Below are 27,822 nucleotides of genomic sequence, written 5' to 3' on the forward strand. Positions count from 1 at the left end.
ACAGCACGCATGGCATGGCATGGCACAGCATGGCACAGCAGGGTACGGGGCTGTACATGTGGCACATGTGTCACAGTACATGTCCCACAGCATGGTGACCCCCGACACATGGGCATGACACCCCTGATGGTGACAGACCCCTGCTATGGCACAGCCCACCATGGCACAGTGCCACAGTGCCCCCAGCACAGTGTGGCACCCCTGCTATGGCACAGCCCACCGTGGCACAGTGCCATAGAGCAGGGCACAGTGCCCCAGCAGCATGGCACCCCCAGCACGGTGACACACCCCTGCCATAGCACAGTGCCACAATGCCCCCAGCACAGTGTGGCACCCCCAGCATGGTGACACACCCCTGCCATAACACAGTGCCACAGAGCAGGGCACAATGCCCCCAGCAGTGTGGCATCCCCATGATGGTGACACACCCCTGCCATGACACAGCCCACCATGGCACAGTGCCATAGAGCAGGGCACACTGCCCCAGCAACATGGCACCCCCAGCACAGTGACACACCCCTGCCATGTCACCCTACGGTGTCCCCAGCAGTGTGGCACCCCCAGCACAGTGACAGACCCCTGCCATGGCACAGCCCACCATGGCACAGTGCCACAGTGCCCCCAGCACAGCGTGGCACCCCTGGCACGGTGACACACCCCTGCCATGTCACCCTACGGTGTCCCCAGCCCAGCCCCCCCACCCTGGGGCTCTCCACCACCCAGCCCCTTCTCTCCAAATCCTTTATTGCCGTATCCCAGCCCCCCGCACTGGGATTCCCTGGAAGCACAGGACCGAGAGCAGCAGGCACAATGCCAGATCCTGCCCAGCACTGGGACCAGTTCCTGGGGTGGGGAAACACCCGCCAGGGCCGGGGGACACCCCAAAAACCCCCCTAGATACGGACGGTGTTGATCCGCAGCGGCTGCACGTTCTTCCCGTTGGCGTGGCTCTGGCCAGGACTGAAATAGGAGCAGAGCTTCCCGGGAAACCTCTCCCGGAAGGTGTAGAGCCAGGACATGTCATCGGCGTTGTAGAAGATGAGCAGCCCCTTGTCGTAGTCCAGGAAGACGCCCACCTTCTCCAGCTTGCCCTTGACGTTGAGCCGCGTCCAGGGCTCGGTGCAGGCGCTGTACTGGTTCCCGTCGTGCATCACGATGCAGTAGAAGCCACGGCTCGGCTGGATCTGGATGCTGCCCTTGCGGGTCACGGCCTCGTGGGCCAGGCCGATCATCCACTGGGTTTTTTCGGACACCACCACCTCCCAGTAGTGCACGCCAGCCCCGAAGGCCTCGGCGCCCAGCACCGACACCTCGACGTCGAAGCGGCGCGGCGAGTCCTGCAGCGGCTGCGGGTGCAGGTTGCCGTAGGCCACGATGGTGCAGTCGTCCGACAGGATGAGGCGGTGGTGGGCAGTGCCAGGGTCCAGGGTCAGCGCTGCTGGCACTGCCACAGCAGGGACAGGGGGGGAACGAGGGTTAGTGCAGCCCTGGAGCCAGCCCAGGTGCTCTGTGCCACCGGGGTGACGACCGGCATGGGGAGGTCACCAGGGTGGCCTTGGCCCCATCCCTCACTGGGGTGTCCTGGCCTCATGCTCATCCCTGTCCCTCGTTGGTGTGTCCCTGCTCATCACTGATGTCCCAGACCCTTTGGAGCAATGTCCCCATCCCATGCCAGTGACATCCCACTCCCTCCCAGGTGATGTCCTCTTCCCCATCTCTCACTGGGGTGTTCTGTCCTCATGCTCATCCCTTATCAGTGATGTCCCCTGTCCCCCACTGGTGTGTCCCTGTTCTTCATCACTGATGTCCCAGACCCTTGGCAGCAATGATGCAAGGGCTGCACTAACCCTCATCCCCAGCCCCTGTCAGTGACATCCCGTTCCTCCCAGGTGATGTCCCCTTCCCCATCCTTCACTGGGGTGTCCTGTCCTCATGCTCAACCCCTGTCACAGAATCCCAGAATGATGAGGTTGGAAGAAACCTCTAAGACCATCGAGTCCAACCTATGCCCTAACACCTCAACCAGACCATAGCACCAAGTGCCATGTCCAGGCTTTTTTAAACCCATCCAGAGATGGTGATTCTACCACCTCCCTGGGAAGAGCATTCCAGTACTTTATTATTCTTTTGGTGAAAAATTTTTTCCTAATATCCAACCTGTACCTTCCCTGACGTAGCTGGAGTCTGTGTCCTCTGGTTCTGTCAGTGCTGCCTGGTGGAAGAGACCAACCCCACCTGTCTGCAGCCTCCCTTCAGGAATGGACTGAAAGGATCCTAAATGAACTACCCAAAGAGCTTTCCAAAGAACCCTAAAAGAACCTCCCCAAAAAAACCTAAACCTCCCTTCAGAAGTTGTAGAGAGCAATAAGGTCACCTCTAAGCCTCCTCTTCTCCAGGCTAAACAGCCCCAGCTCCACAGTGGAATTCCCTGTCCCTCACTGGTGTGTCCCTGCTCCTCATCAGTGATGTCCCAGACCCCTGGCAGCAATGTCCCCATCCCTTGTCAGTGACATGTGATGTGTCCCCTTCTCCATCCCTCACTGGCGTGTTCCTGTCCCCAGTGACCTTCCCCATCCCTTGCTACTCCCCATCCCTGCACCCTCACCAGGATGGATGTCCTGGAAGAGGGATTTCCAGATGGTGTACTGCAGTGGGCCCATGTACTTGGAGGTGGGAAAGTCCTCATAGGTCAGGTTGGTCTCGTGGATCTTCCCCTTCAGCCTGTGGAGAAGAACATGGTGTGGTGTGATGTCATAGCTTGCCTCAGTTTCCCAGTCCTTCCCTAGGTGTGCCAATCACCTCTCCTTTCCCCCTCCCTTGCTCCCTGCTGAGTGCTGTCTGTCAATCCTGGCATTCCAGAAGGGATTGGCAGAGTTCAAAAGATGCCTTTCAGCCCTGGGGACATTGGGCCAGCCAGGTGTCATTTGTCCCCTGAGACTCCTCTCCTTACCTGGTTGGTGGGATCCCTACCCCTTCCCTGCCCCTCTCCCTGGGGTTAAAAGGAACAGCAACAACTGAATTTGGGAGGTTCTGTTGGAGCTGTTGCTGGATTCAGAGGGCCAAGAATAAAGCTCTGGATCTAAACCCTCCAGCAGAACCGACTCCTTTCCTTCACCATTGCCTTAATGCTTCTCCACCAGAGGTAAACCTGAGTTCCTGCATGCCTGGACTTGTCCCAAGCACCCAGCTGCAGCATCCAGCTTAGCCAAAGGTGTCTCTGAGGTGAAACCACCACAGCTGCCGCCTTTGGTCAAGCAGCAAGGGCCAGACGAGCCCAGGCACGTTCCATCCGGCTCTACTGGCATTTAATTCCAATATACTGGCAGAGTGATTGGCAGAGTTCAAAAGATGCCCTTCAGCCCTGGGGGACATTGGGCCAGCCAGGTGTCATTTGTCCCCTGAGACTCCCCCACCCTTACCTGGCTAGTGGGATCCCTACCCCTTCCCTGCCCCTCTCCCCGGGGTTAAAAGGAACAGCAACCACGGGCTCAGGGAGTTCTGTTGGAGCTGTTGCTGGATTCAGACGCCTGTGGGCCAGGAATAAAGCTTAGAACCTGACTCATTTTCCTTCACCTCCTTAATGCTTCTCCACCAGAGGTAAACCTGAGTTCCTGCATGCCTGGACTTGTCCCAAGCACCCAGCTGCAGCATCCAGCTTAGCCAAAGGTGTCTGTGGGGTGAAACACCACACACCCAGCCAGGCAAAAGTGTCTCTGGGGTGAAACACCACACACCCAGCTTAGCCAAAGGTGTCTCTGAGGTGAAACACCACACATCCAGCTTAGCCAAAAGTGTCTGTGGGGTGAAACACCACACACATCCAGCCAGCCCAAGGTGTCTCTGGGGTGAAACACCACACACCCAGCCAGCCCAAGGTGCCTCTGAGGTGAAACCACCACACACCCAGCCAGCCAAAAGTGTCTCTGGGGTGAAACACCACATATCCAGCTTAGCCAAAGGTGTCTCTGGGGTGAAACACCACACACCCAGCTTAGCCAAAGGTGTCTCTGAGGTAAAACACCACACATCCAGGCAGCCAAAGGTGTCTCTGGGGTGAAACACCACACACATCCAGCCAGCCCAAGGTGTCTCTGAGGTGAAACACCACACATTCAGCTTAGCCAAAAGTGTCTGTGGGGTGAAACACCACACATCCAGCCAGCCCAAGGTGTCTCTGAGGTGAAACACCACACACCCAGCTTAGCCAAAGGTGTCTCTGGGGTGAAACCACCACACATCCAGCTTAGCCAAAGGTGTCTCTGGGGTGAAACCACCACACATCCAGCTTAGCCAAAGGTGTCTCTGGGGTGAAACACCACACATCCAGCTTAGCCAAAGGTGTCTCTGGGGTGAAACACCACACACCCAGCCAGCCAAAGGTGTCTCTGAGGTGAAACCAGCACACATCCAGCTTAGCCAAAGGTGTCTCTGGGGTGAAACACCACATATCCAGCTTAGCCAAAGGTGTCTCTGGGGTGAAACACCACACACCCAGCTTAGCCAAAGGTGTCCCTGAGGTGAAACCACCACAGCTGCCACCTTTGGTCAAGCAGCAAGGGCCAGATGAGCCCAGGCAGGTTCCACCTGGTTATATTGGTAATAATTCCAATCAGAACACGCGGTGCCAAGGCGGGGGTGACAGCGGGGACCCCGCCATCCTCTCACCACCACTCACCTCTCTGAGAGGGACGCCACACCAGCCAGGAAGACGTGTTTATCGGCCTCGGCCAGGCGCTCCTGCAGGATCTGGGTGCCCTCCTGGACCTTGCGCAGCTGCTGGCTGTAGCGCTGGATCTTGTGCTCGATGTCGCTGAGCGTGCGCGCCGTGTCGGCCTCCAGCTCCTCCAGCATGGCCTTCTGCCGCTCCCGCAGCAGCCGGTGCAGCCGCTCAAACGCCTCCCCGATGGTCCCCCGCAGGCTCTTGGCTGAGGACTTGGGGTGCAAGGTGGGGTTAGGGGTGCCCAAAGCTCAGCTGGTCAATGCAGGGGTTCCTTAATCCCCAAAGAAATGTCTACAAGGGTATCGGAGCGGGGAGTTGCGGGGGCTGCAAGGGTGGGTTTGGTAGTGTGCTCTTAAAAAGTGGACTGAAAGGATGCTAGAAGAACTACCCAAAAAGCTTTCCAAAGAAGCCTAGGAGAAGCTCCTCAAAAAAACCTAAAAGAACCTTAGGAGAACCTCCTCATTAAAACCTAAAAGAAGCCTAGGAGAATCTCCCCAAAAAACCTAAAAGAAGCCTAGGAGAACCTCCACAAAAAAACCTACAAGAAGCCTAGGAGAACCTCCACAAAAAAAAACTACAAGAAGCCTAGGAGAAGCTCCTCAAAAAACCCTAAAAGAACCCTAGGAGAACCTCCCCAAAAACCCATAAAAGAAGCCTAGGAGAATTTCCCAAAAAAACCCATAAAAGAACCCTAGGAGAACTTCCCCAAAAAACCTAAAAGAACCCTAGGAGAACCTCCTCATAAAAACCTAAAAGAAGCCTAGGAGAAGCTCTTCAAAAAACCCTAAAAGAACCTTAGGAGAACCTCCTCATAAAAACCTAAAAGAAGCCTAGGAGAACCTCCACAAAAAAAACCTTACAAAGGACCCTAAAAGAACCCCCTAAGAACCCTAAAATAACCCTCAAAGAACCTTCTGAAGAACCTAAAAGAACCTCCCAAAGATCCTAAAAGACACCTTAAGGAATCTCCCCAAGAAACCTAAAGAAGCCTAGGAGAACCTCCCCAAAAAAACCATAAAAGAACCCTAAAAATACCACCCAAAGAACCTTACAAAGAACCCCCAAGAACCCTAAAGTAACCCTAAAAGAACCTCCCAAAGATCCTAAAAAAAGCACCGTAAGGAATCTTCCCAAGAAACCTAAAAGAACCCTACAAGAACCTCCCAAAGAACCCTAAAAGAACCCCCCAAGAACCCTAAAGTAACCCTAAAAGAACCTTCTCAAGAACCTAAAAGAACCTCCCAAAGATCCTAAAAAAAGCACCTTAAGGAATCTCCCCAAGAAACCAAAAGAACCCTACAAGAACCTTCCAAAAACCTTAAAACAATCTCCAAAAGAACCCTGAAAAAAACTCACAAAAAACTTTATAGAGCTCTTAAAGAATTCTTAAAGAATCTTAAAAGAGATCTTTTAAGAACCCTAAAAAAAACCCTAAAACCCTCTAAAATCCCTCAAATTACACTTTAAAACCCCCTAAAAAACCTCCAAGAAACCAAAACTAAAAAAAAAAACACCCTAAAACCTAAAAAACCCCACATCATTTGCTGGTGGGGATGGGGAGAAAATTGAACTCCACTGGACATTGAACCCCTGAGTGAAGAGAAAATGAATTAAATTAATTAAAAAGATAAATCAAAGCAGCCCTGCAGGAAATGACAGAGGGATGAGCAGCCCCATTGGGGTACCACAGAAGAAAAAAATGGGGCAAATCCATGAAATTGTCCAGTTTGGAGTGTTTGGAAGTTCCAAAAGCAGGCTGGTGAGGGTCAGGGTTGGGGTGTCATTTGGGTGGCAATGGGGTTGACCCCAATTCTGCTTTGGGGGGGCTGTGAAGGGCTGGGGAAAAGGGGGGGTCCCCAGGGGTGACAGTGGTGTCCTCACACGTACCTTGGTCTCAGCCAGCTGCTTCTTGAGGAGCTGCAGGGCTTCCGTGTGGCCACGCTCGCTCTCCTGCAGCCCCTGGAGCTGCTCCTTCAGCTCCCGCTGGGGACAGGGAGGGAAAACCCATAAATTGGTGATTTGGGGGAAAAAAAGGGATCCCACAGGGAGCTTTACCACCCAAAGCAACCATGGGGCTGTGGGATGGGCAGGCCATGGGTGGCACATGTGGAATGAGGGTCCTGCCTGGGGTGGGGGTAACAAGTCCTGGATTGGAAGGTCCTACCTGGGGGACAGCTCAGCCATGGGGTGACTTGAGGGTTCCCAAGGACTCCCAGTGGTGATGGAGAAGGGGGATCCCAGGGGAACAACGGCAGAAGTGTGGATGATGGATGGATGGATGGAGGGAAGGATGGAGGGAGGGATGAGGGATGGATGGATGGATGAGGGATGGATGGATGGAGGGAGGGATGGATGGAGCTGGCCCCAACACAGACAAAAGAGGTGTGGGAACAAATTGGAGGAAGGCATGGAGCTGACCCCAGTGGGGATAGGAGGGGTGAGTGACAGACAGACAGAAGGGAGGCATGGCGCTGACTCCAGTGGGGAAAAGAAGGAATACAGGGAAATATAGGGGTCAGGGACACGTGGGCAGGAGGAAGTCACAGGAATGACTCCCATGGAGACAGGAGGGGTGCACAGACAGACAGACTGATGGGGAAAGGCACAGGACTGACCCTGACAAGAAAAGAAGAGGTGCAGGGACACGGGGACAGACAGGAAAACAGCACAGGGATGACCCCACAGGGACAGGAGGGGTGCAGGGACAGACAGAATGACAGGACGCAGGCACGGTGCTGACCTGAGAAGGAAAAGCAGTACAGGGACAGATGGACTGGAAGAAGCCACAGGAAGAAGCCTCTGCTTCCATAATGAGTGTCTGGCAGGAGCAGGGACAGGAGCAGGGACAGCTGCAGTGGCCTCACAGAGTGACACCAGCCTGGAGGGGACCCCAGGGACCATCTGGGGTCTCCAGGCAGGCAGTGGGAGCAGCAGTCCTGGTGCTGGGGCTGTCCCTGTCACCCTCAGAGCACTCACAGTGCTCTGACCCTAAAGGTGAGAGATGGGGTGCAGGGACAGACAGACATACAGAGGGAAGGCACGGGGCTGACCCTGAGAGGGAAAATAAGGGGTGCAGGGACAGAAGAAGGGGTGCAGGGAAAGGGGTGCAGGGACAGACACATGGGAGGAAGCCACAAGACTGATGCCCATGGGCTCAAGATGGGCACAGGGACAAAAGGGAAGGGCACTACCATGGAAGTGAGAGGGACCAGCCAGACACAGCAGCCCTGAGGAGCCACCTGGGGCAGGGAACCCCACAGGGACCTGTGACCGTGGTCACAGGGGTCTGAGGATGAGGGAAGAGACGAGGATCTGACTCCATGTTTCAGAAGGCTTGATTTATTATTTTATGATATATATTATATTAAAACTATGCTAAAAGAATAGAAGAAAGGATTTCATCAGAAGGCTGGCTAAGGATAGAAAAAGGAATGATAACAAAGGCTTGTGGCTCGGACAGAGAGTCTGAGCCAGCTGACTGTGATTGGCCATTAATTAGAAACAACCAACATGGGCCAAGCACAGACCCACCTGTTGCATTCCACAGCAGCAGATAACCATTGGTTACATTTTGTCCCTGAGGCCTCTCAGCTTCTCAGGAGGACAAATCCTAAGGAAAGGATTTTTCATAGAAGATGTCTGCGACCGGGACCCACCTGCAGCTCCTCGAAGGCATCATCCACGTTGGTGACCTGGTGCTGCTCGTGCACGGCCGGCTCATCGCAGAAGAAGCAAACCACGGCCCGGTCGGTGAGGCAGAAGAGCTTCACCTTCTCGTGGTCCTTGCAGGGGAAGGGGCTGCGCTGGGCGCCCAGGATGGCGTCCAGGGGGAAGGCGCTGTAGCGCTCCACGATGTTGGCCAGCTTGAGGCTGGGGGCCAGCGTGGGCTCGGGGAAGGTGCGGCGGCACTCGGGGCAGTCGCGGGTGCCCTGCGGCTCCTGGCGCACCCAGTGCTCCGTGATGCAGCGGCGGCAGAAGTAGTGCTCGCAGCCCAGCCCCACCGGGTCCTGGTAGATGCTCAGGCAGATGGAGCACAGCAGCTCGTCCTTGAGGCTGCAGGCCATGGCTGGGGCTGGGGAGAGCAGCACGGGGTCAGGGGGCGCTGGGGAGAGGGGCACACAGAGTCAGGGGGTGTTGGGGAGAGGGGAATGGGCTCAGGGGAGAGGGGCACGGGGTTAGGGGGAGCTGGGGAGAGGGGAACGGGGTCAGACGGGCTGGGAGAGGGGCATGGGGTCAGGGGGGGCCAAGGAGGCTGGGGAGAGGGGAACACTGGGTCAGGGGGCATTGGGAGAGGGGCACACGGGGTCAGGGGAGAGGGGCACAGGATCAGGGGGGCTGGGGAGAGGGGTATGGGGTTAGTGGGGCTGGGAGAGGGGCACATGGAGTCAGGGGAGAGGGGCATGGGGTTGGGGGGGGGGGCGGGAGAAGGGCATGGGGTCAGGGGGGCTGGGGAGAGGAGCACGAGGTCAGGGGGGCTGGGGAGAGGGGTATGGGGTTAGTGGGGCTGGGAGAGGGGCACAGGGAGTCAGGGGAGAGGGGCACGGGGTCAGGGGGCCTGGGGAGACTGGCACAGGGCTGGGGGGGCTGGGAGAGGGTGAATGGGGGATTGTGGGGAGGGGGACCATGGGGAGACAAGATGAATGGGGGGCTTTGGGTGGAGGAGACAGGATGAATGAGGGAGCCTCAGAGGGGAGAAGGTAAAAGGGGGACTTGGGGTAGAACCAGTTGTGGGGGAGAGGGTGAGTGAAGGCCTTGGATTGATGGGGAGCGGGTGAATGAGAGGGTTTGAGGTGGGAAGGTAAAAGGGATGGGGGGAGGTCGAAGGTGGAGAGGGTGAGTGGAGGCCTTGGGATGAAGGTGAGAGGGTGAATGGGAGCTTGAGAGGGAAGGTTGGGAGGGTGAGCAGAGGGCTCAGGGGAAAGCTGTAGGGGGAGAGGCTGAATGAGGGTTTGGGATGGGGGGAAGTTAAAGGTGAGAGGGTGAGTGGGGGAACTTGGGGTGGGGAGGAATGGGGGAGTAGGGGTGAGGATGACAATAAGGGGGATGGGGGTCAGGTGGGAATGGGGGGGTGCAGGGTTTGCACCCCCCCATTAGGGAGCAAGGTGGGGTTTGGGATGCAATGGGGGCTGGAGGGGCTGCAGTGAGGGAAATGGGAGTGCCAGAAGGCAATAAGGGGCTGAAGGATTTACAAAGAGGGGGAACAGAGGGGGTCAGGATGCAAATGGGGGTGCTTGGAGGGTTGCACTGCAGGGAATGGGAGAATCAAGCCACAACAGGGGGATGAGGGGGTTACAGTGGGGGACCAAGCTGCAATAGGGTTGCAGTGCAGGGAGGGGGAACTGGGGGTCAGGATACAACGGGAAGGGGGCTGGAGGAGTTGCATTAGGAGGATCAGGATGCAATGGGGATAATGGGAGCATCAGGATGTAGTGGGGTGGATTTGGGATAGAGGTGATCAGAGCAACGCTGGGAGGGGACACAATAAGGTTGCAATAGGAGTGAGGCTGGGGGTGAATGAGATACAGAGCACGCCGGCCGGTCTGACAGGGGCACCGGGGGTACCGGGGATATTGGGGGGTGGGGCTGAGCCTGCAGAGTGGTGGGGAGCAGGGATGGGGCTGAATGAGGGGCACAGGGGCGGGTGGGGCTGAGGCTGCCTCTGGGGTCCGGGGCTGAGGCTGCCTCTGGGGTCCGGGGCTGAGGCTGCCTCTGGGCAGTCAGGATTGAGGCTGGATTGGAGTTGCTCGGGTTCAGGCCGGATTTGGGGGCCGTGGCGGAGCTGGCCGTGGCGGGCTCGGGGCTGAGGGTGGATTTGGGGGGCTCGGGGCTGGGGCTGCACCGGAGCCCCGCGTTCGAGCCGCCCCCCGCTCGCGGCCGAGCCCGGGTTCGAGACCGGTCCCCGCCAACCCCGTCCGATGCCACCCCGCGCCTCCTTCAGCCGCCGGCGCTGGTGCCCTCACCCAGCCGGTGCCCGGTGCTGTTCTGGTGCCGTGCCCCGGTGCCGCTGGGATCGCGGTGCCGCTGGGATCGCTGTCCCGCCGCCGCCTCAAGAGCGGCCCCGCCGCGACGGGCCGGGGGTGGGCGAGCAAGAGGGGGCGCGGCCGCGCGGCACTTCCTGCCCGCCCCCCCCCGCGCCCACAGTGGGCCCGCCCCCACCCCATTGTCCCCCGCGCGGCGCGGCCTCGCCGGCGCGTACCATTGCCGCCCGCGGGGGGGCGCTTAAAGGGGCCACGGCCTCGGCAGCCGTGTGCTGTCCGTCTGTCCGGACAGCCGGGCACTGACCCTTCCCCACCCTGACCCTTTTTCTATCCCTGTCTGTCCTTCCGTCCATCCCGTTCTCCTCCACCCAGCTATCTCCCTGTCCAGCCCTTTATCCATCCATTTGTCCATCTGTCGTTCTGTCCCTCTGTCCTCTGATCTTTCCATCCATCCTTCCACCTACCTCTTGGTCCCCTATCCAACCTTCTTCCCTTCCAGACCTTAATCTCTCTGTCCATCCATTCGTCTGTCCTGTCTCTCTCTTCACCCATCTGTCCATGCACCCATCTCTCTGTCCATCCCTCTGTCCAATCATCCATGCCTCCCATTGTGTCTCCCTTTATCCACTCCTCCCTCCCTCTGGCCCTCCATCAATCCCTCCAGATCTCCTTGTTACCCTGTCCACCCATCTCCCCATGCAGTCCTTAAAACCTCCATCCATCCATCCATCCATCCATCCATCCATCCATCCATCCATCCATCCATCCATCCATCCATCCATCCATCCATCCCTTGCTCTCCCATCCACCCGTTTCTCTTGTCCAGCCCTTAATCCCTCTGTCTCTCCATTTGTTTATCCATCCTGTTTATCATTTTGTGCCCCTGTACTCCCACCCCTCTATCCCTCTCTTCCTCCCAGTTTCCTGCACCCACCAGTGACCAGAGCCAGGTGACCCCACAGCTGACACTGACAAACCTATTGCTGAGAGAACACCGCTTTCCCCCCAAACCTATTGCTGAGAGAACACTGCTTTCTCCCCAAACCTATTGCTGAGAGAACACTGCTTTCACCCCAAATGTACCAATTTAGCCAAAAATCACAGAGAGGAGTTTTGGGTGGCAGACATCTACTGTGTTATCGCCATGCTTGGCCATGGTGGGACCAGTTGGGACCAGTGGCAGCACTGCCTGCCCCATAACAAGGTTTCTACCCCCTGGGATCCCCAGGGATCCTTCACTCCCCCCTTGAGGGACCAGAGAGACAAAGGAGGAACCCTGGGGTGGTGGTAAGGGGGCCTGGAGGATGGAGGGGGCAGTGGGGAAGGGGACACAGTTCCTGAGGGAAACTTGAGCTGCATATTTGGGAAGAGGCGTGCCTGTCTGGCCAACAGCCAACAGGAACAAACTGCTTGGTTTTCACCGCTGGATCACCCCCCTCCCACTGCTGGCACCCCCCTTCCCTCCCCCCAAACCCAGGTACACCCCATCTCCTGGTTATCCCCATCCCCTTCCAAGGAATCCGCTCTGCCCCTCTTCCTGCTAGGCCCCAAAAGCTTGGAAACAGCTAAAAAAATATAACAAACCCACATGGTCTTGTTTTTTTTCCTGCTTGTTTTCCTGCTTTAGGAATTCAGGTCATGTCTCCCCTCTGGGACCCTCTGGGGACTGAGGAACAGCTGGAATGATATCAAATAACCATGGAAAGAAGGAAAAATCCTTTTTTCACCCCAGATTCAGATTCAGGGCTAGGGGATCCCATCCCATGTAGTTAATGGGTTATTTAATTGTATCCTGAGCATTTGGCTGAAATTTCCAGGAATTTGGGGCAATGGAGAGCATCATCCCAGCAGAGCACGTGGCACTCAGCCAGCACTGCCAACACTCATCCTGGCGGATCATTGGGCAACGAAGGGAAACCACAGGGTGGTTTGGGCAAACAGAGAAGTTAATCCCCGTTAATTAGTAAATTGGCTTTGTTACCTCCTGGTAAACCCTGTGTGAGCCGGGGGGGGACTCCACCGTGCCTCGATTCCCAATCTTTTTATGGGATACACGGCCCTTCCCTGCTGCGGTTCCAGCAGGCTGCAGGATCCCACAATGTGGCAAGAGCCTGGGTGATCCAGCCAAGCCGGCGGGCAGGGAAAACCTGTCTCCTCCCCACGTGTGCTGCGTGTGCCGGGAATGCTGGTGGGATGGGAGGGAGGCCCCGAGGAGCCGCAGTGCTGGAATGTTCCCCCTCGCCGCCGGCGGGATGGGCACGCCGGGACGTGCCTGCTCGGCTCTTGGCGTGTGTGTGATTCCATCCTGGCACGGAAACGCATCCTTGCTGGAATGCCGGGAGCATCCCGCCTGCTCCCGGAGTGCACCACCCCACTGGGTTTCATCCCAACCTTGTGTATGGACCCCCTTCCTAAGGAGGATCCTGCACTCCTCCATAGAGGAAGCAGGAAGCTACCCCACACTGCCAGTTCTCATCTCCGCAGTGCTTTGCAAACAGTAACTAATTAATCCTAATTAACTCGTTACCTAATTAGAGCCCAAGGGCTCTCCCCTTTGCAGGGAGATGGGAAATTCTGGCACCTCAGGGGATTTTTTTTTCCAGCCCAAAACCTCCATGTTTGCTTCACACCAGCATCAGACCGTGCCCTTTGTACTCTCCATTGCTGCCAATCCAGGGAGAAAAACCTACTTTTTGGGGTTGCTAATGCCAAGAAGCCTGGAATGAGCATTTTCCCTCATCTGGATAGCTGGCACTGGGAATACTGGCATCCCCAATGCCTGCTGTGCCCACCCATCCCAGGGGAGCCCACTCTGGTAGGTGCTTTCAACCATGTTTTTATGTAAAACATGGGATTTTTGGGGAAGGAGACAAGTAGGTGGGTGGGATGAAGGTGTTTCCCAAAGAATTCCCTTTTCATGTGTGTGCCATGATCTGAGACACAGGCTTTGGGAGCACTGGAAAAGTTCCAGGGGATCCCAGTGTCACCACTCAGGAATCACATTTCTCACCGGAAAATCCCAGTTTGAAACCCATAAAAATCTCCTTTTCTCTGCTGAGTCAGCTGGAGCTCCTGGATGGATCTGGTGCTGGTGGAATAGGAAGGACACACTGCTCTGTGCAGGTCTAATGGCCTCGTGGCTTTGCAGAAACCCTGTGGTGGTGATTCCAGCATGATTTCCTTCCACTGCCGCCTTCCGTTCCTTTTAATCGCGGTTGGATCTATCCTGGGAGCAAAACCAGCCTTGGAATCATATTTTTTTTCGGCAGGCAAGCACTAATTTCCTTCATTTTCCAGCCTGGGATGGAGCTGGGCATGGGTTTTGTTGTTCTTTTTTTTTTTTTTTTTCCCCTGCATACCAACCACCTTCCCAGGAAAGGGGCCCCTTTCCCACACCCAAGATTAATCCACCCAAAGTAGGGTCAGAAAAAAAGCCTGGAGTGTCACTTATCCCAGCCAGTCCCAACAAGGAAAATCCCAGGAGATGTTCACCAATCCTTGGTGGATCCCACAAGCTCAGCAGTGACCCACGCCATCTCCTCCCAGTGCAGATTTGGGATTGGATAACTCCACTCTCCCTGCAAAAAAAAATCAGAAAATGCCTAAATTGGTGCCGAGGTTTAAAACCACCAGTTTCTTAATCACAGGGGGGAAAAAAAATCCCACAGCAGAAGTGAAAGTCCTGATGGAAATGAACCCAGCAAGGGTGAACTCAGACATCAGGGGAGCTCTGGGGGGGATCCAGGCTCTCCCAGTGTTCCATTTTTGGGTGACACCAATGCTGGGTGGCAACTTCTGGGTGTCAATATCCAAAAATCAGATAAAAAGGGAGTTTTGGAGCTGCTGGCTCAGGTTCTTGGTTGAGTCATGGATAATTAATGGATCTGGGGACCTTCCAGGATGGGGAAGTGCTGGGTGATGGGGGATCCCAGCTGGTGGGTGACAGAGCAGGGGGAATGTGGGGAGGGCAAGGGACAGGCCCAGAGGTCCCACAGGGGATGGTGCCTCTGTCCCAGCTCCATTGCTGTGGCCAGAACCTGTTCCAGGGGTTTTGACACCCCAGGCAGCTGCAAAGCAATGTCCACTCTGTAGGGGAGACCTCTTGGGATCCCATCCCATCTCATCCCAATCTTTTCCCATTTCCCACCTCTCTTGAAGGCAACATTTCCTTTCAGGTCATCCCTCTCCATCCTGCTCTGTGACAGAACATTTTGGGAAAACATGAAAAAGAGCCTTAATTTTGTGTTTGGTTTGTTTGTTTTTTTTAAAGTAATTTTAAAAGTGAAAACTCAGAAGCTCCAGAATGAGTCCCCTGGACTAGGAGAAGAGGAATGGATGGGATTTTCTCTTCCTTTGCCTGTGTGCTGTGTCTGTGGAATTGGGGAGCTGTAAGAGACCCACAGAGGAGCTGGGGGGGCCCTGAGATTGGGGGAGACCCTGAGAGGGGCTGGAGACACTCTGGGAAATGGGGAGGATCCTTAGGGTGATGAGGAGGTACAGGGAGGACTGGGGGTGTCCCTGAGGGGCTGTGGAGCCTCAGAGAGGGGCTGAGAGGGGGAAACTGAGGGGAATTTGGGGGTCTAGAGGAACTGGGCGGGGTGAGGTATTTAGGGGAACTAGGAAGGGCTGGGATCTGCAGGGGGCTGAGGAGATTTTGGGGGGCTAAGGGAGTTCAGGGGGATTGAGGAGAACTGAGAGGGGCTGAGGAAAACCAAGGGGGCTGAAGAGAATCAGGAGCTCTGAGGAGCTTTGTGTGGGAAATGGAGGGGTGACAGCTTGTGGGGGCCTGAGAGGAATTGGGAGCATGAGGAGCTTTCGGAGGGGCTGAGAGGAATGGGGTGGAAGAGTTTTAGGGGAGAGGAGGAGATTTTGGGGGGGTCTGAGCAGATTTTGAGGAGTCTGAGGAGATTTGTGGGGCCTGACGAGATGTTGGGGTGGTCTGAGGAGATTTGGGGAGGTGGGGACATTGAGGAGTCCTGGAGGTGCTGAGGGAACTTGGGGGGGTGAGGAGATTTGGGAGGCCTGAGGATTTTGGGGTAGTCTGAGGAGATTTGGGGAGGTGAGGACATTGAGGAGTCCTGGAAGTGCTGAGGGAACTGGGGGGTGTGAGGAGATTTGGGGGGGCTGGAGGAGGCTGAGGAGAATGGAAGGAACTGAAGGGATCTGGAGGATCTGAGGAGCTTTGGGGGGATCTGAGTGGAACTGGGGGTCTGAGGAGATCTGGGGGATCTCTGAGATTTGGGGGTCTGAGTGAAACTGAGGGTCTAGGGGGATCTGGGCATTTGAGGATCTTTGGGTGGCATAAGAGGAACTGGGGGGCTGAGGAGATTTGGAGGCTTCGAGGAGATTTTGGGGGATTCCGAGGATATTTGGGGATGTGAGGACACTGATTAGTCCTGGAGGCAGTGAGGGAACCATGCGGTTGAGATTTGAGGGATCTGAGACTTGGCAGGGTCAGAGGAGAACTGAGGAGATACAGGGCATTGAGGAACTTTGGGTGGGCTGAGGGAAAATGGGTGTCTGTGGAGATTTTGGGGGTACTGAGGTGAACTGAGTGGGCTGAAGAGATTTGAGGGTTGCAGAATTTGGGCAGGTTGGTGATGCTGAGGGAGCGGGGCAGGCTGAGAACAGAGGGGATCTGGGGAGTGAGGAGACTTGAGGGAACCAGAGGGCTGAGGAGATTTGGGGGCCTGAGGGAACCAGGGAGCCCTGACAGGGCTCGGGGGGCTGCGGAGGTTCGGGGAGCCCTGCCGGGGCTGAGGGGAATGACCGGGTGAGGAGGTTTTGGAGGCTGAGGAAACTGGGGAGCCCCGACAGGGCTGAGGGGGCTCGAGGGGCTGCGGACGTTCGGGGAGCCCTGCCGGGGCTGAGGGGGTGTTGGAGGCTGAGGGAACCGGGGAGCCCCGACAGGGCTGAGGAGGTCTGGGGGAGCTGTGGACACTGAGGCGTCCTCCCGGGCCTGAGGGAATCGGGGGCTGCGGAGCTATGGGGAGCCCTGCCGGGGCTGCGGGGAGCTGAGGGGGCCTGGGGAGCCAAGAGGGCTTGCGGGGCTGCGGACACCGGGGACCCCTCCGGGGGCTGAGGGAGCCGGGGCTGCGGACACCGCGCACCCCTCCCGTGGCTGAGGGAGCCGGGGCTGCGGAGCTCCGCGGAGCTCTCCCGGGGCTGCGGCGCTTTCGGGGGGCTGCGGGCCCCGGGGAGCCCTTCGGGCCGGGGTGCCCCAGCCCAGCTCAGCCCAGCCCGTCCCTGGGCGGGCGGTGGCGGCGGCGGGGCCGGGCGGGCCGGAGGCGGGGGCGGCGGCGGGGGGGCGGCGCGGGGCTCCATCTTCCTCCGTGCGGCGGAGCCGGCGGGACGGCGGGGCACCATGGCTGTCGGTATAGGAAGTGTCTTTTTTTTTTTACCTTCCCCCCCCTCGCTTTATTTTTTTTTTTTTATATCCCTCATCCCTCCCTTTCCACCCCCCCGTTCCCTCTCCAAAACACCTCAAAACCCCCCGAAACCCCCCTCACCCCGGGGGCGAGCGGGAAAAGGGGGACCTTCACACACTCCCCCCTTCCCCCCCCGCCCCCGCGCTGCTTTTTATTCATTTTTCATCTAAATCAATATTTTAAAAAAATTTCCCTCCTTTTTTCCCCCCTCACCCCCCCCTTCCCCCTCCCCTCAGCCCTGCAGAACATGGCGTCCCCGTCCTAGCGTTTTAAAAATAAGCCGGGGCTGCCATTTTTGTTTGCCTTTTGTCTGCGAATTTTAATAAAAACGTCTGAGAATGTGGGAGAGGCGGCGGATGGAGGGGGGGTGGGGGGAGCACCCAGCCGGCCCACCCCCCCTTCCCCAAACCCCCCCTTCCACCCCCATCCCCCGGCCTTTTTGTCTGGCAAAGCCCCCCCCCCCTCCGCAAATCCCCTCCCAGGTTGAGGATTTCAACTTCACTTAACCAAACTTCGCCTTTTTCCACCTCTTTTTTTTTTCGTTATTATCATCATTATTCCGCCAACCCCCCTCCAAGCAGGAAGAAGAAGGAAAAGAGAGAGAAAAAAAGGGGGGAAAAGCGGGGGGAGCATCGAGGAAAATACCCATTTACCAGGATTTTCCCTTTTTCTTTCCCTCTGGATGGTCTAATGGAAAAGTTAATTGCAGCCGAACGTACCTATTTTTGTGGATGTTGCATGTTTTGGGGGGGGGAGATTTGCTTTTTTAATGCATTCTTGGCTTTTTTTTCTGACTTTTTTTGCTTACAGGAGGTGGCAGAAGCAGCGCAGGGGCTGAATATTATCATTACCATCATCATAATCACCATTATTATAATTTTCACCATTTTAATTCCTTTTCTCCTTCCTCTTCTCCTCCTTTTCTTCGCTGTTTTCTGCATTAACTGGTTTTGTCTAGAAAAGTGGTCTCGCTGGCTGGAAGGTCTAATGGAGGGGGGAGATATTTTTTTCATGGCGTTTTTGGCAGGAATGCGGCAGCTTTAGCGAGGGACCCAAATTTCTGTGGCTGTGTCCCAGAGGTCTGTCTGTCCCTCTCCAACATATATTTAGCCATATACTATTTATACATCCATAATCTCCCGGCCACGTCGGGGGGCCTGGGGGGGGGAGCTTAGAGCTGGCGTGGCCACAGTGATGGATTTGAACCCAGGAATGATGAATTCGATGATTTTGATTTCTTTTTCTCCCTTCAAGGTTGGAGGATGCTCCTTGTTGGGTTATTTTTCCCCCCCAAGCCTGCGGTCCTTCGGATAGCAGCCGGGTTTTTTAACCTGGGGAGGATGGAGCAGGTGAAAGCGGCTTCGAGCCTGAGGCCTTTGAGATTATAAAGTGATATTTTAGCAGAGAGGTAAAAAAGTTTTTTTAAGTCCCTCACGGCGTGCGATTTGCCAAGAGGCGGAGGGTCCAGGGCAAGGGGATGGATTTCACCCCCAGTTTTCCAGCCAGCTCCCCATCCCTCAGCTTTCCCAACACCTCGGGGGTGAGCAGGGCTATAAAAAAAACCCACTATTTTTTTTTTTTTTTTGTTTTTGTTTTGTTTTTATTTTCCTTTTTTTTTTTTTTTTTTTTTTTTTTTTTTTTGTTGTTTTCTCTCTATTTTCAGGCAAAACCCCACGTTCCCACGGGTCGGGTAGGTCGGAGCCGCTTCGCTTTTGTTCCTCCGCTGTGGGATCTCGCGCGCCGGGGGCTGGCGGGGGGTTCGGGGTGTGTGAAGTTGTCCTCCTCCTTGTCCCCCCGTAGAAAAACGCCCCACGTGCAGCACCCGGTCTCAGCTAGAGCTGGAGATGGACGCGGATAAGGGGAAGCAACGCCAGTACTCGCAGAGGTGGGCATGATGGCTGGATGGAGGGGGATCACAGGGAGGAAAAGAAAAAAAAAAACAACAAAAAAAGCCCTGCTTTTGTACGTTTACAGCTTAAAATAGCATCTAATGCAACGGTGTGCATGCATGTGATGATGTGTGTGCTTATGAAAATAATATATATATATGTGCACACCAGAATCCAGGTATTATATGTGTATATATGTTTCTATATAAGCGGGGGCATGGTGTTTTTTGGGGGTATTTTGGGGGTGTGAGGGACTCCTTGCCTACCCCCTCTGCAGGGAGGGGACCCTGCTCCCAGCATATGTGTGGACCCCTTGATACAATATTTCCCTTTTAAGTAATGTGCCTTTATATGCGTAAAATAATAACGTTCACCCTCAACCCCCCCACCTTCTGCTTTTTCCCTTCAAAATGTGGATTTTTGGTCATTGGGCGCGATGTCAGGACAAGTGCATGTTGGATTCGGTGCTCTCACTCCCTCCTCGGGGTGATCCCCTGCCTGTGCCTCGGTTTCCCTGCGTGCTGTCACCCAGGGGTGACCCCCCCGTGCTGCTGGGGGTGGGCATTTGCCCCAGGCTGATTTGCGGTGCTGCCTTTGCCTTGCAGGGTGCCTGGCTGGTCTCTTTAGGGGGAGGTGGATGTATTTGAGGTCTGGGGGAGCAGGGCCCCCTCAGGCTGGGGAGTGCTGTGTTTTGTGGGGCATGTGTGCCCCGTGTCTGGTGTGTCACCTCATGGGCTCTGGGTCTCCCTGCGGGCTGTCCCCGTGTCCCCTCTGCTGGGTCACTGGACCCAAACTGTGGATTTGGGGTTACACTGCCTTGGCCCCCATCCTTTGGGAGTGCTGCCACCCTGGTGCCCCCTCCTCCCCCCCCGAGTTGGGCACCGTGTGGGGGTCTCCAGCGTGGCTTTGCCTCCCCTCCCGCTTGCCACTGGTGCTTGGTTCCTCACTCTGCCCCGTGCACCCCTTTTCCTGCGCGGGGACCCTCGGTCCAGGCTGGGGGCTCATTTTGGGTTGGTTTTGCTGGAAATGCAGAAGGAGAAGCCCCAGCCCAGGGCCCTTCGGGGGGCGGAAGCCGGGGGTTTAATTGGTTCCATCTTGGGTGAATTCTTGTGGCGTGCAGGCCACCCCCTCCCCGAGCCACAGGGGGCTCGCCCGGCGTTCCTGCTTCGCAGCCATGCCTGCCTTCTGCCCCCTTCGCCCTGGGCTGAATCCTTCCTGCATGAGGACACTCTGGGCAGGAGGGATGTGCGTTCCCTGAGGATGGTGCTAGATGCTGCTTCCTACCCTGGTGGCTTTGGGACGCAGGTTTTGTGGATGGGCGCTTGCTTTCCCTCCAAAACTCCTCCTGCTCCAGGTGAACCCCAGGGAAACTTGTTCTTAAGAGGAGACAGCAACCACGGCCTTGTGTTTTGGGGGGGAAACTGAGGCATGGTGGAAGGCAGAGCTGGGTTCCCTGGTTCAAGGAGCATCCCTGGAGTGGGCTGTGTTGGGAAGGACGTGCTGGGGTTTGGTGGGGAGCGCTCAGGGTACGTCCATGCCCCGGCTCGGTTCTCCCCGTGCGCCGTCTCTGGCCGCCGCCGGCTTTCCTGCACTCGCCGCTTGCCATGGGGGTGGGACCTCTGCCCTGATGCTCTTGCTGGGATACTTGGGGACACCAAACTCGCTGTCTTGCTCGCTCGAGGACACGTTTAGCTACCAAGTGCTGCTCTGATCACCCCGAATCCCTCCCCTCTCCTCCCAGACCCCCCACTTTCAGGCTGTACCAGGTTGGTGGTCGCTCACCGGTCCCTGGGAGCTGCCCCTTTTCTCTCGGCGGTGGCGTGAAAAGAAATCTCTTGTTTCTTTTTATTTCAGCGAAGGCGAGACAGAGAGGGCTGCCAAGGTAGAGGCGTTCCCTAGAGAACTGTAGCTTGACTTAGCGGCAGTTGGGTAGGAAGTTGGAAGGCTCTAGTGAGCTCGTGCCCACCCGTGCCATCATCTACCTCCCATCAATCTGGAGCCTCAGCGACACGTCTCCCCAGGCAGCTGCGCCCACCTGGCTCCAGAGGCCACCCTGTGAGTACCAACCACCGCCGACCCCGACGGCCCCGGCACCGCCGCCCCCTCGCTGCCACCGCCCCCGCTCTCCCCTCGCCACCCCCAGCCCTGGCTTGCCGGCTTCTCCCGCTCTTCCCTCCCCGTGGGTGCGGAGGCCTGGAGGATTTTGGTCTCTTTTTAGGGTGCTGCTGCTTCCCCCCTTGGCCCGGCTGAGCGGTGATGCCGGGTGCTGTGCTGTTCTGGGGAATTTGGGTTTCAGCCCATGGTTTTGGGGCTCTGTGCATCTTCCTGCTTTGCTTTTCCCACATCCCTCTCCTCTGGCTGGGCTGCTTGGGTCTCCACCATGCTTTGGGCACCCACCTTGTCCCTGGGGATAACCTTCGACAACCCCTCAGCAGCCAAATCTGGTGCCTGTGGAGGATGTCAGGGGCTCTTCCCACCATGGTTTGGACCACAGGACCCCAGGCCACTGGAGATGTTACCCAAGAGATACCCCCTGCCCAGCCAAAAAAAATGGGGGGGCACAGAGAGCCCTACCACCCTCCCGTGCCCTGCAGAGCTGGGGGGAGACGTGCCGCAGCATTCCCTACCCTTCATAATTTCCATTTTAATGGATTTGCTTTTTTTTCCACCTTTGCTGCATGTCAGCTTCCATTTTTCATAGTTAGCTGAGAATAGAGAAAAAGGGAGTTTTTATATATATATATATATATATATACTTTTTTTTCCATCTGCCTTCTTCCCCCTCCCACTCCGTTTCCCAGCCCCAGAGAACGGGACGCCGCTCCCGACGAAACACTGCACAATTTGTAACATTAAATCGGGACAGGAACAGGGATTTTTATAATTATTTTGGCAACGCCGACCATTTCTTCCCTCTTGTTCATCCAGCTCCGAGTGTGGTGGTTTTGCAAATAATTTCTCATTTCTTTAGTAAGCCCTCCTCAGGTGGGGGTGGGGAAACACGTGATATTTGTGCTTTTCTCCCCAAAATACCCTTTGTGCCTCTCCAGCTTTGCAGGAAGGATCCTGGGACCGATGTAGGGTTGGTGCTGTGTCCTGGTGATGGTTTGGGGGCCACACTGGTGGCTTTGATCCGTCTGGGTGCTGCTGCTGGCTCCGCTGGAGCCCGGCGTGCTGTCGGGACAGGGAGGAGGATGGACAGATGGACGGATGGGAAGGACAGAGGTCACGGGGCACCTGCTGAGATGGGGGATCAGCTCCAAAAAACCCTTTTCTAATCATAGCTCCAGTTTCCTGTTTTCCCACGGCTGCTCTGGGCTGGGGGATTGCTGCCGGGGTGCTTGGTCATGCCTGGGGGGCTCTGAGCCCTCCTGCCTGAGCTCCTGCTCCCTGCCTGTCTCTGTACAAGGCATTCCCTGCTGCCAGCTCTGCTTTTGCCCCTGGTTCTCGGTGTCCAGCCCCTCATGCTGGCACTGGCATCCCTCATCCCGTGCCCATCATCCCAAGAGATCTTATATATGTGTGTATATACACACACACACACACGTAGCCAGTGGGTAAATGCACGCTGTGGGCGGCCTGTGGGTACAAATATAATCACACAAAGGAGCTGGCAGCGCCTGCGTCCGTGCTTGGGAAGGTGCATTTAACATCCCCAGCGAGTTCCTGTTCTGTGGCTCCCCCTGTGCCACTGGGATCTGGACCTGCTGTCACTTCCAAACCCTAAAATTCGGTGCTTGAGCAGCGGGAGGTGACCTGGAGTGGTTCAAGACTGGGAAGGGGAATTCCCAAAGCTGATGCCTGGGTGGTGTCCTGGGCAGTCTGTGGTGTTGAGGTCTGCCATGGGAAATCGCTGCCTTTCCTTGATACCCTGGAGCACACCCCATCCTGTGCCAGGCTGCTCTGTAGTGCAAGGGGCAGGTGGTTCCTTCCTCCCTGCCTTGGTTTCCTCCCAAAATGGGCACGGTCCATCCCACAGCTTCTTCAGGCTGGGGCAGCTGCTGGGATGTTACATTCTGGTGGGACCAGGATTCCCTTTCTCTGGGTGGTGCCCACCAGCCTATGGGGAGCTCAGAGCGTGTTTGAAACCTGGGGCAGCAGGTGTGAGGAGGAAGAGGAGGAAGGCTCATCATCCCCAAATCCTGCCACCCCCAAAGCTTCTGGGGATGCAGGTTGCTGGAGGCATCGCTCTAGTTTCTCCTGGATTCCTTGCCATGGCCTGGTTTATTTTGGAGCCTGAGCTCCTGTGGGATCCCCTCCCATGCATCCCATCAGGATCCTACAGATGCTTACCCTCGTGCCCCATAATGGGATTTGCTGGGGTGCTGATGCCTGGTGATGCTATGGGCTGCTCTGCTGGGATCATCCTCTTGCTGCCTCCTTCCAGCTGTTTCCCATTACCCAAAGATGGATTTAGAATGAATTTTCCCAACACCTTCAAGCGTCTCCATAAATCTCCCAGCCCTGCTGGTTCCTGGTGTTCCTGTTGAGCTGCTCCTGGGTGTCACAGGCACTTCACTTGGCCTTGGAGGTGTATTTTAGGGGGATTCAGCTGGGATTGCTGTTGGGTTCAATGTGCTACTATGCTCACCCTCTTCCATGGCAGTGTCCCATCCACCTCTAATCCCTTCCTGGATGGGAGAAATACTTCCAGAGCTTGGGAGACTTGGGGGTTTTCCCCAAATTTCAACTTCCTCCTTTTCCAAATCGTGTCCTAGTGCACTCCCCAGTGTTTTGTGGTCTTTGAGCAGGCAGGTGCTTGGTGTCCCCCTGATCCTACAGGAATTTTCATTGGGGGAGATGCTCGGGGGGGGTTCCCCAGTCCTGCCCCCCTTGCCAGCTCCCTGCCTTTGCTCATAGTTTGGGTCTTGCTTCTTGGGGGGGGGGGGTGATGGTTTGTTTTGGGGGGTCCAAGGTGGAAGGGCAGGGGGACATGTGGCAGCCAGCCGTGTCCCATAACCGCCCCCTCTCTCCCCAGGATGGCGGAGCCTCGCTTCAACAACCCCTACTTCTGGCCTCCCCCCCCCACCATGCCCAGCCAGGTAGGACCCCTGCCCTGGGATTCTGGGGGGAGGGAGGATGAGTGGGTGTGGAGAACACTGAGAGGGGGAGGCTGGGAGTCCCAGGGATCCCAGTTCCTCTGCCCTCACCCACCTGTCTGCCTTCTGCCCCCTCAGCTGGACAACCTGGTCCTGATCAACAAAATCAAGGAGCAGTTGATGGCGGAGAAGATCCGCCCCCCTCACCTGCCTCCCACCTCGGTGGCCTCGCAGCAGCCCCTCCTGGTGCCCCCCTCTCCTGCTGAGAGCAGCCAGTCCATCATGTCCCTGCCAAAGCTGCAGCAGGTGCCAGGGCTGCACCCCCAGGCCGTGCCCCAGCCTGACGTGGCCCTGCACGCCCGGCCGGCCACCAGCACCGTCACAGGTACTGTGACACTGGTCCTGCCGCTCTGGGGGGCAGAGGGGGATGTGGGTCCCTTCAAAACTAATGCTCTGTCCCCTTGCCCACCAGGGCTGGGGCTGGCATCCCGTGCACCGGCCGTCAGCACCTCGGAATCCAGCCCGGGAACAGGGACCACCACGCCCTCGACCCCCACCTCCACCAGTCAGAGCCGCCTCATCGCCTCCTCGCCCACCCTAATCTCAGGAATCACCAGCCCCCCCCTCCTCGACTCCATCAAGACAATCCAGGGCCACGGCTTGCTGGGAGCGCCCAAGGCCGAGCGGGGCCGCAAGAAGATCAAGGCGGAAAACCCTTCGGGGCCGCCGGTGCTGGTGGTGCCCTACCCCATCCTGGCCTCAGGGGAGACGGCCAAAGAGGGCAAGACGTACAGGTAGGCACCCCCCCGCCCGCTGTGGGGGCCGGGGGCCATGGCGGGGAGCCCCCCCACCCCAGCCCGGTCCCTGCGGGGTTCTCCCCCACACCCTCCAGGTGTAAGGTCTGCCCCTTGACGTTCTTCACCAAGTCGGAGATGCAGATCCACTCCAAGTCGCACACAGAGGCCAAGCCCCACAAGTGCCCCCACTGCTCCAAGTCCTTCGCCAACGCCTCCTACCTGGCCCAGCACCTGCGCATCCACCTGGGCGTCAAACCCTACCACTGCTCCTACTGTGAGAAGTCCTTCCGGCAGCTCTCCCACCTCCAGCAGCACACCCGGTGAGGGCCCCGCCCCGGGGCTGGGGACTCTTGTTCCTGCTGGCCAGGGAGGGGCACCCCACACCCACCAATCTCTCCTGACATCCTTTATATGGCCCTGCCCTGCTTGTGGGTCCTGCTGCCATCATCTCCTTCATCATCATCCCCCATCATCTCCAGCACCTTCATGGTTTCCACCACACTCATCGCTCCCACTGTGCTCGTTGATTCCCCCCCACACTGGCTGTCCCCATTGCCTTTATCATCCCCACCACACTCATCATTTTCAGCACTTCCATGGGCTCCTCCATGCTCATCATCTCCACTACCTTCATCATCATCATCCCCACCATGCTAGTCTGACACCACAGTCTTCATTATCCCCACTGTGCTCAACATCTCCACCACCTTCCTAGTCTCTGGTACCTCCATTGTCTCCACTACCTTCTTTCTGACCACGTTCACCATCGCCACCATGCTCATCATCCTCATTACCTTTATTGCCCCACCATGCTCAGCCATCTCCACTGTGCTTTTCCCCACCACTTTCTTCATCCCCACCACCACCACCCCATGCACCCACCATCTTCAGCTGACCCCACCATGTCATCTGTCCATGCATGCCAGTCCATCTCCTCCACACTCCCCAGTTTCCAGCACTTCCATCCTCTCCCAATGCCCATCTCTCAGCCCTGTGTCTCCCTCCCTTCTCCCCGTCACCTCCTGGGGCACAGATGTCACTGTGCCCACTGTAACCCTGTGACCGTGTTCACAGGGGTCTGAGGATGAGGGAAGAGATGAGGATCTGACTCCATGTTTCAGAAGGCTGATTTATTATTTTATGATATATATTGCATTAAAACTGTACCAAAAGAATAGAAGAAAGGATTTCATCAGAAGGCTGGCTAAGGATAGAAAAAGAATGAATGATAACAAAGGCTTCTGGCTTGGACTCTGTCTGAGCCAGCTGGGCTGTGATTGGCCATTAATTATAAACAACCACATGAGACCAATCCCAGATGCACCTGTTGCATTCCACAGCAGCAGATAACCATTGTTTGCATTTTGTTCCTGAGGCCTCTCAGCTTCTCAGGAGGACAAATCCTAAGGAAAGGATTTTCCATAAAAGATGTCTGTGACATAACCCCCCCACCCCATGTCTCCCCCTCTTCTCCCCTGTCACCTCCTGGGGCACAGATGTCACTGTGCCCACTGTAACCCCCACTCCAGTGTGGGATGGGGTCGGCGCTGGCACTGTGGTGGGAGGGGAGGTGACAATGACAATGTGTGTGTCCCCAGAATCCACACCGGCGACAGACCCTACAAGTGCCCGCACCCCGGCTGCGAGAAGGCCTTCACCCAGCTCTCCAACCTCCAGGTCGGTGTGGGGGGCCCCGGGGCGGGGGGCACGGGGTCACCGTGGTCCCCCCCTGACTCCCTGTGTCCCCTCAGTCCCACCAGCGCCAGCACAACAAGGACAAGCCCTACAAGTGCCCCAACTGCTACCGGGCGTACACGGACTCGGCCTCGCTGCAGATCCACCTGTCTGCACACGCCATCAAGCATGCCAAGGCCTATTGCTGCAGCATGTGTGGCCGTGCCTACACCTCGGTGAGCACGGGGGATGCCCCCAAAGGTGCCCAGAGCCCCCAGCCCCCCGCTCACCCCCCCCCTGTGCCCCCCACAGGAGACCTATCTGATGAAGCACATGTCCAAACACACGGTGGTGGAGCACCTGGTCAGCCAGCACTCGCCGCAGCGGACGGAGTCACCCGGCATCCCCGTACGGATCTCCCTCATCTAAACGGGGAGGGGACAGCACCCCCCCAGCATGAGGAGGAGGAAGAGGAGAGGGAGGAAGAGGAGGAGAAGAAGGAGGAGGAGGAGGACGAGACCCCCAGCGCCGCGGGCCACGCCCGGGCCGTGCTCCTGCCCGGCTCCCGCAGGTTTGGTGACATCCAAAGACGGTTTCAGAGCACTTTGAATCTCTGCGGTTTGGTTTCTTTGGGGGGGGGCAGTGGGGTTGGGGGTGTCCCCCCTGCCAGGCCCCACCCCCCATTTTTGGATACAAATATATATATATATATATATATTTATTGGCCAAGAACTTGGTGCTGCTAAAGACCAGAAATTCACCCCAAAAACGAACCGTGGATGGAGCAAAAAGCAGCTGGGGGGTGGGGGAAAGTCCCACCACCCCCCCCCCCACCCCCCCCACAGACTCTGGGCCCAAGCGCCTCCATTTGGGGTTGATTTTTAACCATTTTGGGGGTTTTTTGTGTTCTTTTGGGGTCCCTTTCGAGGGCGAAGCCGCGGGCAGAGCTGCGTCCCCCCGGTGCCGGCCCCCCCATTCCGCAGCCCCAGTTTTGGGGGGTCTGGGGGTCCCCCTGCTTTGCCTTGTGCCTGCCTGTACATACCCCCTGTATAGAGCCGGGGGGCACTCCCCCCAAACTCATCTATATTCTGTACTTTTTGGTTCATTTTGGATATTAACTGTGTTATTTTTTATACACTTTTTAAGCCTTAACTCAGCGTTTCTTTGGGGTTTTTTGTTGTTTTTTTTTTTTTTTTCAGGGTGTTTTATTTACCTTTTATTAATTTTTAACCCCTCTGTTATTTTTTACCCCCTCCCTATTATTTTTCCCCTTATTTTTTACCCCCCCATTATTTCT

At 56.7% G+C, this 27,822-nt stretch overlaps 3 protein-coding genes across 3 annotated transcripts; 1 reads left to right on the forward strand and 2 right to left on the reverse strand.

Annotated features, from left to right (window-relative positions):
* Window positions 1-727: 727 nt before the first annotated feature.
* LOC129129829 (E3 ubiquitin-protein ligase TRIM62) lies at window positions 728-10,862 on the reverse strand. The gene is made up of 6 exons (XM_054647904.2): window positions 10,681-10,862; window positions 8,377-8,792; window positions 6,608-6,703; window positions 4,676-4,932; window positions 2,606-2,721; window positions 728-1,444 (listed from the first exon to the last, which is right to left on the reverse strand). The coding sequence occupies exons 2-6, from the start codon at window positions 8,782-8,784 to the stop codon at window positions 894-896; spliced, it is 1,428 nt and encodes a 475-aa protein (XP_054503879.1). The 5' UTR covers window positions 8,785-8,792; window positions 10,681-10,862; the 3' UTR covers window positions 728-893.
* A 2,890-nt stretch (window positions 10,863-13,752) lies between these two features.
* LOC143695679 (uncharacterized) lies at window positions 13,753-21,065 on the reverse strand. The gene is made up of 3 exons (XM_077190391.1): window positions 20,870-21,065; window positions 18,927-19,011; window positions 13,753-17,077 (listed from the first exon to the last, which is right to left on the reverse strand). The coding sequence occupies exon 3, from the start codon at window positions 17,062-17,064 to the stop codon at window positions 16,153-16,155; it is 912 nt and encodes a 303-aa protein (XP_077046506.1). The 5' UTR covers window positions 17,065-17,077; window positions 18,927-19,011; window positions 20,870-21,065; the 3' UTR covers window positions 13,753-16,152.
* Window positions 17,570-27,776, forward strand: LOC129129748 (zinc finger protein 362). Its single transcript, XM_077190390.1, is given in 11 exon segments — window positions 17,570-18,342; window positions 18,345-18,380; window positions 18,790-18,816; window positions 18,927-19,011; window positions 23,994-24,057; window positions 24,193-24,439; window positions 24,527-24,848; window positions 24,947-25,171; window positions 26,450-26,528; window positions 26,603-26,761; window positions 26,838-27,776. Coding segments are annotated over 11 exon segments (1,383 nt in total). The 5' UTR covers window positions 17,570-18,320; the 3' UTR covers window positions 26,955-27,776.
* The last annotated feature ends 46 nt before the right edge of the window (window positions 27,777-27,822 follow it).

The sequence above is a fragment of the Agelaius phoeniceus genome, chromosome 24, assembly GCF_051311805.1.
Source record: "Agelaius phoeniceus isolate bAgePho1 chromosome 24, bAgePho1.hap1, whole genome shotgun sequence".
In the NCBI taxonomy this organism is placed as follows: Eukaryota; Metazoa; Chordata; class Aves; order Passeriformes; family Icteridae; genus Agelaius; species Agelaius phoeniceus.

Excerpts from the sequence above, each read along its gene's own strand:
- LOC129129829 (XM_054647904.2), bottom strand. The coding sequence starts at position 8,784 with ATGGCCTGCAGCCTCAAGGACGAGCTGCTGTGCTCCATCTGCCTGAGC. Across the intron at positions 6,704-8,376 it reads ATGCCTTCGAGGAGCTGCAG|CGGGAGCTGAAGGAGCAGCT; the intron begins GTGGGTCCCGGT and ends CCCTGTCCCCAG. Across the intron at positions 1,445-2,605 it reads CTTCCAGGACATCCATCCTG|TGCCAGCAGCGCTGACCCTG; the intron begins GTGAGGGTGCAG and ends CTGCTGTGGCAG.
- LOC143695679 (XM_077190391.1), bottom strand. The coding sequence starts at position 17,064 with ATGGTGCCCCGCCGTCCCGCCGGCTCCGCCGCACGGAGGAAGATGGAG.